Below are 13,158 nucleotides of genomic sequence, written 5' to 3' on the forward strand. Positions count from 1 at the left end.
ATAGGGTAAGGTGTCGAAGTTGAGTGACTGTAGGAAGACACAAGATGACTTAGACAAAATTTCCTGTTTGTGTGATGACTGGCAGCTACCTGTAAATGTGAAAAAAATAACATAATGCGAATGAGTCGAAATATCAAACCTGTAATGTTCGGATACAGTATTACTAGTGTCCCGTTAGACAGAGTCAAGTCGTTTGATTATCTAGGCTCAATATTGCAAAGCGATATGAGATGGAACGAACAAGTGAGAACTATGTTAAGGGAGGCGAATAGTCGACATCTGTTTATTGGGAAAATTTTAGGAAAGAGCGGTTCACCTGCAACGGAGACCGCATATAGGACGCAGGTGCTATCGGTATTTGAGTACTACTAGAATGTTTGGGATCCGTACCAGGTCGGATTGAAGGAAGACACCGAAGCAATTCAGAGGCGGGCTGCTGGATTTGTTAGCGGTAGGTTCGAAAAACTAGTAAGTGTTGCGGTGACGCATAGGCAACTCAAATGGGAATCTCTGAAGGGAAGGCTCCGTTCTTTTCAAAGAACACTATTACGAAAATTTATTGAATCGGCATTTGAAGCTGACTTACATTGCGCGTAAGGACCTCGAAGATAAGATTCGAGAAGTTATTGCTCATAGGCATATAGTCAGTCCTTTCTCTCTCGCTCTGTTTGCGAGTCGAACAGAAAGGGAATGACAAATAGTGGTAGAGGCTACCCTTCACATCGCACCGTACGGTGTGTTGTGGAGTATCTACGTAGATGTACTTCAACAGTTTAAAATGTTAACTGTATATATTTTTATTTCTTTTGAATTTACAACACAGAGTCAACTAACAAGTATTTATCCCTTTTGGGTTTAATATTTATTTGAGCGACCAAATATTCAGAGTACGGGAGGGCAACCGGCAGCCTACGGTTAGTTTCAACCCTGTCTTCAAAAGGGTTCAAATTGCTCTGAGCACTATGAGACTTAACATCTGAGGTCATCAGTCCTCTAGAACTTACAACTACTTAAACCTAAGTAACCTAAGGATATCACACACATCCATGCCCGAGGCAGAATTCGAACCTGCGACCGTAGCATTCGCGCGGTTCCAGACTGAAGTGCCTAGAACTGCTCGGCCATCGATGATGGTGTCACTAAAGCGGAGTTACTAAATACAGTTTTCCGTAATTCCTTCACGAAATAAGACAAAGTAAATATTCCAAAATTCGTAACCAGAACAGCTGATAGCATGAGTGACATAAAAGTACATATCTTAGGTGTTGCGAAACAAATCACTTAAGAAAGGCAAGTCTTCCGATCCAGATGGTATACCAATCAGGTTCCTTTCAGAGTATGCAGACGCAATAGCGCCTTTCTTAGCAATCATATACAACCGCTCACTTGACAAAAGGTCTGTTCCAAAAGACTGGAAAGTAGCACAGGTCAACCCAATATTCAAGAAAGGACCCATATCTCTGACCTCAATTTGCAGTAGGATTTTGGAGGATATATTGTACTCGAACGTTATGAATCACCTTGAAGAAAGTGACTTATTGATGCATAACCAACACGGATTCAGAAAATATAGTTTTGTGCAACACAGCTAGCTCTTTATTCCTATGAAGAATTGAGTGCTGTCGACAGGGAACCTCAGATCGATTCCATATTCCTAGAGTTCCAGAAGGCTTTTGATACCGTTCCTCACAAGCGCTTATTAATAAAATTGCGTGCATATGGAGTATCGTCTCAGTCGTGTGACTGGATTCGTGATTTCCTCTCAGAGAGGTCACAGTTCGTAGCGATAGACGGTAAATCATCGAATAGAACAGAAGTGATACCTGGCGTTCTGCAAGGTAGTGTCATAGGCCCTCTGCTGTTCCTGATTTACATAAATGATCTAGGTGATATCTGAGCAGCCCACTTAGATTGTTTGCAGATGACGCTGTAATTTACCGTCTACTAAAATTATCAGACGATCAATTCCAATTACAAAATGATCTAGAGAGAATTTCTGTATGGTGCAAAAAGTGGCAGTTGGCACTAAACAAGGAAAAGTGCGCCATTCGTGAGTGGAAAGGTAGAGAAGTAGTATGAAAATGGTTCGAAGAACCCTCTGCCAGGCCCCTAAGTGTAAATTGGAGAAGAGGCATGTAGATGTAGATGTAGATGTTATAAAGCTACTTGTTCGTCGAGCAGCTTTATATTTATAAACTTAACTTTTGGGGGTTCATTTTTAGATGAAGAAATCGGAGAATTCTTCACACTTCACATTATTTATTTACAGGCGTCACTTGTACAGACTCTCCAGCCGAAATCATCACAAACAACTGACTGACTGACTTCGCATCATCTCTGCTTATATAGAATTTTAACAATCACTCACAAAATATTGCATTATTAATTCTGAAGAATTTCAAAGTTACAATTAAAATGTACAAAATGTTTGCGAACAGACATTACATCCGAATAAGGAAAAATTAACAATATTAATTGACGTAATTTTTGTAGTGTCATCACTAGGTTTAAATATTAAAAATCGATATGGTTCTAATTACAATAATGTCTTTTGTGAATTTTGAGTTATTTAATTAATTACAGTTCGGTTTCAGATACTAACATTTAATGACATCACAAATTCTGCTTTCTATCAGACTGTATACAAGGAAGTTACAAATACGCCCTGAAATACGAAAAATCTGAACATTGTGTGATGCAAACAATTGGAGAGTTAATCAAAATGTGTTTACAAAGTACATTAATTTCAAAATAGGATATAAAATGAATAACAAGTACGAATACATTGCTTGGTAATCACTTAAAAAGCTGTTTCTCAAGATAATGAAGCTTTTTCTATACTAATACATTTCTTGTTCCAAATGATCGTAATTAGTGGCTCTGACCACTTATACCAATACTTCTACAGTATCTTATTATCCGTTACTTTACATTTCTTAGCTCACCCTGCTGATGAATCATTTAATTTGGCATTTATTATGTAATTCCGTTAATGACAACAATGACGACAATAAAAGTCTTTTCACAACGAATACAGAATATTACTAGTAAATGCGACAGACTAATATATAAATACACATAGGTACACATACAAATCCCTAGGGCACTGAATTGTCCAATAACTACACAGTTACATATCAAAAAACAGTTGGTATCAGTCATTTCAGTTAACCCACGGGTCGGGCTGTATTGTTATACACCCCCCCAGCCACTCTTACAAGTGTAACTTGTATGAATGGCTGCTAAATACCCTCCAAAATAGAATTTCTTTTTTCTTAGCTGTTACTCCAGTCACTGGTGCATGTTGCATATCTTAATGAATTGGCAGCTCACAATCATCCGTCCCAATGCGCTGTCCATCTTGTGTCTGCAGCCCCTCTGCTTCTGGCAGTCAATACACTGCAATAGCACAGTCCACTATTAGTTTTTCAGTTTCTTAATTTTTATTTTTTTTTTCAGGTCAGGTAAGGATCTTTGATACAGTTCTCTAGGTAGGAACAGGGATGAACTCATTTCGCAAGGTACTCGTGCAGGTTACAATTAAGGTCACATCAGGTATAAATGTATCAAAATCATTAACATACTATCCTACACTATTAGTATATTTATAGACAAAATCACACAAAATTAAGCATCTCTAAACTGTAAGGATTTAGCTATATACAACTTAAAGTTAATGAACAAAAATGAATTATTCATGTATCCTTTCTTTTTGATTAATATTTCAGCATAATACACTATACAGCATATTAAATGTCCCAGATATCCTTTAGCTCTTTATCATATCAAACACCAACTCACTGATTGTTCATTAGCACACCACCTTGTAATGACAAACTTACTCATTTTTCACAGTACAACTTGTCCATTTAGTAACACGTGTACATCCTTAACATTGTCCATTTGTATATCTCATTGGCAAACTAATAAAATCATGACCAAGCCTATAATCTTCAAAGAACCACCCACAAATCAAATACATACTCTACAGACCATAACCACAATAACCTCCATTATCTTATATCCCCTTGGATTCTATTCTGTAATGAAAATGCTAACAGTAATTTATTTACAATATTACATAACATAGAGTACACACATATGGATCTGGAAAAGTTTTACACCACATATTAATCAGGAATTATAGTAATAACTATTGCCTGAAATGCTTAAAGAATTATTAGTCATTAGTCAAGGGAGGATTCAAATTTTATACACAGTTAAATTTATTTATTTATTTTCAAACAATGTCACTCAATAATCATATGACATACAAAAAAAACTTATACTAAAAGAATGGCTAGTATTTTCAGTGAGAGATAACTTCGTTATAGGTTTATAGATGAGTAAAAGATGTAGCATCCGAAAACGAAAAGAAGAAAATAGAATGCTACATAGCTCGGAGACCTAGTGCTCAGCACGCACTTGATACAGGATGTATCCTCCTGAGGGCTTTTACATTATCCTATTTTTTCTTGGTATTTGACACTTGTTTATAAGGTTTCAGTTCAGTTATGTTACGTAAACCAAATAGTCTTCCTGACTTTGGGTACACTAATCTATATGCATTTGGGTGTGGCATAGACTGAATTTTGAATGGGCCAATATAGATGTCAAAGAATTTCTTTAATTCATTGCTTATCGCTTTGGATTTTTCATGTGTTTTCACCAGGACCAGATCATCAATTTTAAAATTTGTAGGTTTCAACTTCTTGTCATGTTTGTTTTTTCTTAGTTTCCCCTGTTGTTCCATTACTTTCTTGACTATTTCTTCTCTTTCCTGTGGACTCATAGCTTTACATGCTGGGAATTCAATTAATTCGTTGATCAGATTTGGCGGTTTCTTATGATACAGTATTTCATATGGGCAGAACCCAGTAGACGAATGTTGTAAGCTGTTCAGTATATCTTCAAAGCTGTCTACGTACTCTATCCAACTCACATGATTTTTGTTGCAATGAGTTCTAAATAATCTCCCTATTTCTCTCATGTAACGTTCAGCCGGATTGCTGGACGGGTGATACGCAGAGATCAGAATATGGTTTATGTTCTCATCCTCCACAAATGTTTTCCAAATTTTAGAAGTAAATTGTGCTCCATTGTCAGAGAGCATGCTCTTTGGTTTTCCCACCTTTGTGAAATAGTCTCTTCTAATTTTCAAGATGATGTTCTTACTTGTTGCTTTCTTCAATGGATATAGTTTAATGAATTTTGAAAAAAAGATCCACCATGACAAATATGTAACAAAATCCTCCTTTAGCCTTAGGCAATGATCCATAAAGGTCAACTGCTACAAGTTGTAGTTGTTCCTTTGGCAAGATGTTTTGCATATATCCTCTGCAAGTTTGATTGCTAACTTTTACTCTCTGACACCTGTCACATGTAGATATTTGCTTTCTCACTCTCCTAGCAATGTTGTAGAAGTACACATTTTCTTGAATCTTTTGGATACATTTCAGTGTCCCACAATGCCCGAAACTTTCATGTACATACTTTATCAACACTTCAATATACTGTTCTGGCCAACACAATCTCCAAGTGTCACTGTCTGCACTGTATCTTCTGAATAGTATACCCTTATGCACTTTATAATACTGCTCTACTTTCTCATATCCTCTTTTACCTAGATAACTTTTAACTAACTTCCAGTTGGAATCATGGTTTTGATATCTACGGATGTCATTACAAATTTTCCTGATTTCATTCTCATCTTTCACCCCTTTTAGATACATAATCCGAAACTCCCTTTCACACTCATCACTGTTATTTTCACCTTCTCCTCCCATTGGCAACCTTGATAGAGCATCTGCGATTTGATTTTCTTCACCTTTTATATATTTTACTGTATAGTCGAACTGCTGGAGGAATAGTGCCCACCTGGTTATCCTGCTGTGATGCAAAGTACACTCTTGTATGTAGATCAAAGCCTTATGGTCTGTGTATACTACCACTTGATGTCCTAATAGGTAATTCTTGAACTTGATGAAAGCCCAATAGACTGCTAACAATTCTTTTTCGGTGACAGTGTATGACTTCTCATGTTTCTGTAAAGTTCTACTGGCAAAAGCTATTGACCTGTGCTCCGTCACACCATCTACAATCTTTTCTTGGAACAAATGAGCTCCCAGTCCATAGTCACTGCTGTCGGTCATGATACAAAATGGCTCTGTAAGGTCAGGTCTGTATAACATTTTACTGTTGCACATCTGTTTCTTGATGTTGTCGAATGCTTCCTGACAATCCTTGTCCCATACCCAAATGGTGTTCTTCTTCTTCAACAAGTTGTTCAAACACGGTACATTTAAAGCTTGATTGCTGACAAACTTCCGGTAGTAGCCACAAATTCCATAGAATGATTTAAGTTGTTTCTTAGTCTTGGGTGCAGGAAATTTTGCAATGGCTTCAAGTTTTTCTTCATCAGGTAAGATTCCTTCTTCTGATATGGTATGGCCTAAAAATTTGAGCTGTTTAACTCCGAATTTGCACTTCTCTAGTTTTAATGACATGCCTCCCTGTCTTAATTTGTAACACACTTCACCCAACAAATGTATATGTTTTTCCCAACTTTTTCCTGTTACAAGTATGTCATCAACATAAAGGATTAGTTTTCTTAACAGTTCTTTTCCTAGAACAAAATCCAATGCTCGAATAAATTCTGCAATTGATACATTAAGGCCAAATGGTACAACACAATAGCAATAACATCTTCCTCTATATAAAAACGCAGTATATTTTCTAGACTGAATCTCTAATGGTATCTGATGGAAACCAGCTGTTAAGTCTAAGCTAGACATGTACTTCATATGTTCAAACTTATGTAATAACTCATCTATATTTTCAGGGTGATCAGTTTCCCTCTCAAGGTATTTGTTTAAATGTCTTGAATCGAGCACAAGTCTTACTCCACCATCACGTTTGGAAACCACCACCAACGGGTTATTGTATGCTCTATTACATCTTTCAATTACTCTCCACTCTACCATCTTTTGTAGTTCTTCCTCCACAGCTTTTCTTTTTGAAATGGGTACTCCATAGGGTTTGATGAAAAATGGTTCGTGAGGTTTTAGTTTAAGTCTACATTCATAGTTCTTCACTTTCCCAGGTTTCTCACTAAACACATCTTTGTATTCCCACAACAAACTGCCTAGTTGATCTGTCTGTTCTTCATTTAAATTACCAGCTTCTTTTAGTTTGGTGGCCACTAATTCAGCATACTTGTCTTCACTGCAGTCTTCTTCATTGTCTTCCTTGTTAATGTCGATCTTCTCATCTGTACAAATCACTCTTCTAATCTGAAAATTATTCTCTAGGCAATTTTGGATAATTAGTTCAGTCACATGTGTTCCATCTGCCTTTGGCTTGGTGAGCTTTAACTTTTTGTTATTCCAGTCAAAATCTGCATTTACTCCTTGTATCCAATACATTCCAAACAAAATATTCTCATTGAGATCAGGTACTACAAAGCATCCTTGGTTATACTGTACATCATTAATAGTGAAAGATATTAAGGCTTGCCTGTTTACAACTTTGCTGTGCCTACCAGTTGCTCCCTTAATTTTGATTCCAATAACAGGATATTCTTCAAAGTCATCACTATGTCTTATCTGGTCTCTAAATTTTTCAGAAATAGCACAGACAGGACTACCCGTGTCTAAGAGGCAAAGTCCTTCATAATTTGCAACTTTTATACGTATATACGGGCAACCTAAAACTTTTTCCTTTTTACTGTCCTCATTTTCATCCAACAGATCTTCTTCAATATCTCTAAAGTCCAAGTAATTTGTACCATTTTTGCCTGTACAATTTCTTCTTACTTGTCTGAATTTTACTTAATGCTATATCAGACGATTGCTTGATGTCACGTCTGTCCTTAACACACTGTCTGTTTTTCCCGGAACTGATCCCACTGTAAGCCTGTTGATTGGTTCTACCTTGCCAGTTGGAATGCAATTCTTCACAAATAATCTTGATGACCCTTTTTATTCTGTCACTGTCACTATAATCCTTGTAAGTATCCCATAACATTTCTAGCATCTCATCTACATTATGATGGCTCTCTGCATGTTCCTTATCTGATGATACCTTCCCAGTTTTCATTGGCACAATCTGATCTTCATATTCTTCACAAATACTACTGATATCATCTTCTTCACTACTAATTAAATCTTCTTTAACCTCCAAATACACCATGTCATCTAATTCTTCCTCACATTCATCATTACTTCCAACACTTTCACTATCAATATTACTACATATGCTATCATCTCCAACACTGAACACTTCTACAACATCTTTACTATGACCATCAGAATTGTTGACATGTACACTAGTACAGGTATCATCACTTAAGTGCTTAACAGGGATAGGTTCTTCTTTCATTAATTTACTTAATCCAAACTCATCAAGATTACTATCAGAACCAACATTTTCCTTGCAAACTTCATTACCACACTGATTATATAGACTTGAAATAGTTTCTTCCTCTAACGGAACTTCCTCAACATTCTTACAGATGCTATTACTTCTATCTACAACACTTTCATTCATACATTTCCAGAGTTTACTGTTAAACTGCAATTTGCCAATTTGATGCACTCGTCTTACATTAGTACTGTCACTTCCACTCCAACATCTTTGATTATTCTGTCTTCTGTAATTATTTTCGGTGTCTCTAGACCAGTGGTGTTTAGCCTGATTTCGGTACACATTTCTTGCCCCAAACTGACAGGCTCCCAATGAGGCATCTGTCAGTTTAAATTGCCTCGTCCTGATTGGAGATTATCAAATTGTCTGTTATTATTTTTCCAAGGTCTCTCCCTGCTATTGTGCCCTCTGTTTCCATCCCCATTACTATGGTTGATCCATCTGTTATCACTATTATTACTCCTGCCTTGATTCCTGCTTTGGTTCCACCCCCCAGTTGGTTGATTGCCAAATCTGCCATTGTTTAACCTCTCATTTCTCTCAAAAGCTCTATCCAACTTATCTACATACCTCAAGAACTGATCTACAGAATCATCTGGTCCATAAATCAACTCCCACTGTACTCTTTTTGGTAGTCTTCTTTTTAATGCATCTATTTGTATTAGTTCATCAAAAGGTTTGTCGAGGTGTACTAATTTCCTCAACTGACTTTCACAAAAACACTTCAAGCTACCATCACTTTCCCTATACATTCGACCATTCAAAAACTCACTTTTAATCCTAGCTTGCTCAAAATCTGACCAGAACTTATTTAAAAACTTTCTTTCAAATTCATTATATGACATGGTAGAATTAACATTCTGATTTGCCCACGAGATTGCTTCTCCATCCAAAAATCGTTTAACAAATTTAATTTTTACATTATCTGTCATGTCATTACTAAAATTATCCTGACAATGCTGTAAAAAATCAACTGGATGCAATTTCCCATCTCCTGGAAAGCATTTTAAAGGTATGCCACCCCATACACAATTAAAATTGCTAACAAAATTTCTTTGGGCTACACCTTCTTGTAACTCTACAACTTTCTTACTTAAACCTACAACATTATTTTTACACAAATCTATTTTTTCATCACACTTTAGATCTACATTACTTATCTGATTGGAAATTTCTGCAAATTTTAACTCTGAATTCTTTTTATTGGATTCAAGCTTTTCTTCTAAGATTCTCCTAGTCTGAACAACCTCTACTTTCAGTTTTGAATTTTCTACTTCTACATGCTTATCTAGTTTTTTGAACCTTTCCTCATTTTTGGACAACTCTTGTGTGAAATTAGTTTCTAATACATCAACCCGTTCTTCCACTGCTCCTACACGAGTATTGAGTTCACCCTGCCCTGCCTCGACAGTCATTTTTAGTGCTGCCAAACCATCCTGGATTTCCCTTATCTTACTAGTATCCTGCCTAATCTGTCCCATCTGTTTCTTCGCTTCTTTCATATGTTGCATTAATAACATTAACAGATCGTCTCCGCCTACTCTTCCCTGTGCAATTGGAGTACTTGTGGCGACATTTTCACTGGAACCCTCTCCACCAAAACCTCGATCTACACTTAGTTCACTGATACTCGATCCTAGGTCCGAAGTGTTTTCAATTGATTCACCGCCTACACACTTTTTATCAGCCATAGTAAAATCTTTTCCTCACAAAAACAAAAAAAAAACACAAATTAATTAAAAAAACTGTTACTCATCTGAATTCCAGCGGTGCAGTCCGAGAATTTGGTCCATTATCATCAGATCAGTTGTTATGATTTACGATCTCCCCATGCAGGTGATGATTTTCTTTGTATTTCTTATCCACACCAACTCTTCTCATGCAGCAACATCCACTCGTTCTGTGCGTCCATAAACACAAAAATTTCTTCACAATTTATGTTTAGTATTCGTCTTGCGGTCACCTGAAACAATTACTTTTTAAAAACAGTTCCGATTTCAATCATCAAATCCCAGCTCTTTCTGCACCACTTATAAAGCTACTTGTTCGTCGAGCAGCTTTATATTTATAAACTTAACTTTTGGGGGTTCATTTTTAGATGAAGAAATCGGAGAATTCTTCACACTTCACATTATTTATTTACAGGCGTCACTTGTACAGACTCTCCAGCCGAAATCATCACAAACAACTGACTGACTGACTTCGCATCATCTCTGCTTATATAGAATTTTAACAATCACTCACAAAATATTGCATTATTAATTCTGAAGAATTTCAAAGTTACAATTAAAATGTACAAAATGTTTGCGAACAGACATTACATCCGAATAAGGAAAAATTAACAATATTAATTGACGTAATTTTTGTAGTGTCATCACTAGGTTTAAATATTAAAAATCGATATGGTTCTAATTACAATAATGTCTTTTGTGAATTTTGAGTTATTTAATTAATTACAGTTCGGTTTCAGATACTAACATTTAATGACATCACAAATTCTGCTTTCTATCAGACTGTATACAAGGAAGTTACAAATACGCCCTGAAATACGAAAAATCTGAACATTGTGTGATGCAAACAATTGGAGAGTTAATCAAAATGTGTTTACAAAGTACATTAATTTCAAAATAGGATATAAAATGAATAACAAGTACGAATACATTGCTTGGTAATCACTTAAAAAGCTGTTTCTCAAGATAATGAAGCTTTTTCTATACTAATACATTTCTTGTTCCAAATGATCGTAATTAGTGGCTCTGACCACTTATACCAATACTTCTACAGTATCTTATTATCCGTTACTTTACATTTCTTAGCTCACCCTGCTGATGAATCATTTAATTTGGCATTTATTATGTAATTCCGTTAATGACAACAATGACGACAATAAAAGTCTTTTCACAACGAATACAGAATATTACTAGTAAATGCGACAGACTAATATATAAATACACATAGGTACACATACAAATCCCTAGGGCACTGAATTGTCCAATAACTACACAGTTACATATCAAAAAACAGTTGGTATCAGTCATTTCAGTTAACCCACGGGTCGGGCTGTATTGTTATAATGTTTGTCTCCTATGTAATACAGTCGATATATGCTAAGTTCAAGTGATTTAGACAGCTAAACTTTTTAAAGTGAACGAAGAAATGATGGCTTAATTTATTTAATGTTATAGAAACAACCGATGCCTATGCGATCAGTCATCAAGAGTATTTCTGGACAACTATTAAAAAAATGCCTGCCAGTGGTGTTTGCGGATATTACATTTCAGATATACGAATCACCCGCCTGTTGCCAAAAATCGGAAAGATACTCCTAATTGGTTGTCGACTGGAATTGCCTACCTAATTGACGTATTTTGTTTTACTGTTCTGTCTTGTATTAACATTAATAAATAATTGTTGTCCGTTGTAACCGTATTAGAACACTGCAATTGTTGACATCATTTATAATGAATTGGCTGCAGTCACATGCCTTTACAAGCGTTTATCTTTTCGTGTTGACATTTCAAGATACCAGGCTTCCCATCTTCAGATGGTCATATTTATTTACGAACCGAGAACATTATTTCTTTACTAACGGCGCTGCAGAATTTTCCAACGAAAATTTTTGAGACAGTTATTGTAAAACGGAGCACGCAGACAAACAATGAAACTTCCTCGCAGATTAAAACTGTGTGCCGGACCGAAACTGGAACTTCTGCCTTTCGCGGACAAGCGGCGTACCTACTGACCTAAATGAACACGACTCAGGATATGTCCTCGCTGCTTCACTTCCGCCAGTATCTCGTCACCTACCTTCCGAACTTCACACCACAGGTACAGCAGTTGGCCGTGAAAGGCGACGATCTCGAGTTAGAGTCTCAGTCTGACTACAGTTTCAGTCTGCCAGGAAGTTTCATTGTTTGGGTGAGCCCGAATTCGAGTCTCGGTCCGGCTCACAGTTTTAATCTGACATGAATTTTCGTATTGGCGTATACTCCGCTACAGACTGAAAATTTCATTCTGGAAACAAATATATGTAAACATCTGCAGATGTCAAGATACAATGAATGTACATTCGAAAACGCATGTTGTGAACCAACATTCGTTTGCGCGGCATGTCGGTATAGGAGTGCCATTCATATCAGTGCGTTACTCAATAAACATTCTAGTCATGGACGCTACAATTATGATTTTATTCACAAGGAGTGCTCCAATCGCGTCACGTGACGTTAAGGTCAGCGAGGCCACGTATGTATATGACTCAGACCAACACCGACTCAAGGGAAGGCCTCGACGCTTGTTCGTGACGTCACGTCAGCTAGGCACGGCGAACGCCAGGTCTGTTGCAGGCAGAAACGCTGGGCGTGCTTATCACTATAAATCTCTTATTTTTGGACAAAATGTTTGGTATTGTTTTGCATTCTGCGGTTTTATTTAGATGAAAGATTTTCTTACTATCGTAAAGCTGCAAATGAAGATCATAATTCTGTATTACTGAATCCTGTGGAAACAAACGTAGATCAATATGAGAAGATGCTTTGTCCCATGCAAGCTTCGGAAATTTTACATTCAAGTAACTATATTTACTTGATCCATTTTGTTATTGAAACTTACCCACCCCCTTACGATGAAATCGTTTCTTTTATATATTTATTTATTTTCGTTTGACTTCGTCACTGGAAATGTGAACTAATTTACGTGTGTAAATGTCCAACTGTTGCCAGTCATTCTATTACAGTC

At 36.5% G+C, this 13,158-nt stretch overlaps 1 protein-coding gene across 1 annotated transcript; it reads right to left on the bottom strand.

The window, feature by feature from the left end:
* Nucleotides 1–2,239: 2,239 nt before the first annotated feature.
* On the bottom strand, nt 2,240–10,933 carry LOC126267196 (uncharacterized). The gene is made up of 2 exons (XM_049972165.1): nt 8,995–10,933; nt 2,240–3,399 (listed from the first exon to the last, which is right to left on the bottom strand). The coding sequence occupies exons 1-2, from the start codon at nt 10,113–10,115 to the stop codon at nt 3,336–3,338; spliced, it is 1,185 nt and encodes a 394-aa protein (XP_049828122.1). The 5' UTR covers nt 10,116–10,933; the 3' UTR covers nt 2,240–3,335.
* Between the last annotated feature and the right edge of the window lie 2,225 nt (nt 10,934–13,158).

The sequence above is a fragment of the Schistocerca gregaria genome, chromosome 4 (genome assembly GCF_023897955.1).
Source record: "Schistocerca gregaria isolate iqSchGreg1 chromosome 4, iqSchGreg1.2, whole genome shotgun sequence".
NCBI lineage: Eukaryota > Metazoa > Arthropoda > Insecta > Orthoptera > Acrididae > Schistocerca > Schistocerca gregaria.

Coding starts and splice junctions, on each gene's coding strand:
- LOC126267196 (XM_049972165.1), bottom strand. CDS start 10,115: ATGGCTGATAAAAAGTGTGTAGGCGGTGAATCAATTGAAAACACTTCG. Junction 3,400..8,994: donor TCTGTAGATCAGTTCTTGAG/GTATGTAGATAA, acceptor GTGCTATTGCAG/TGTATTGACTGCCAGAAGCA.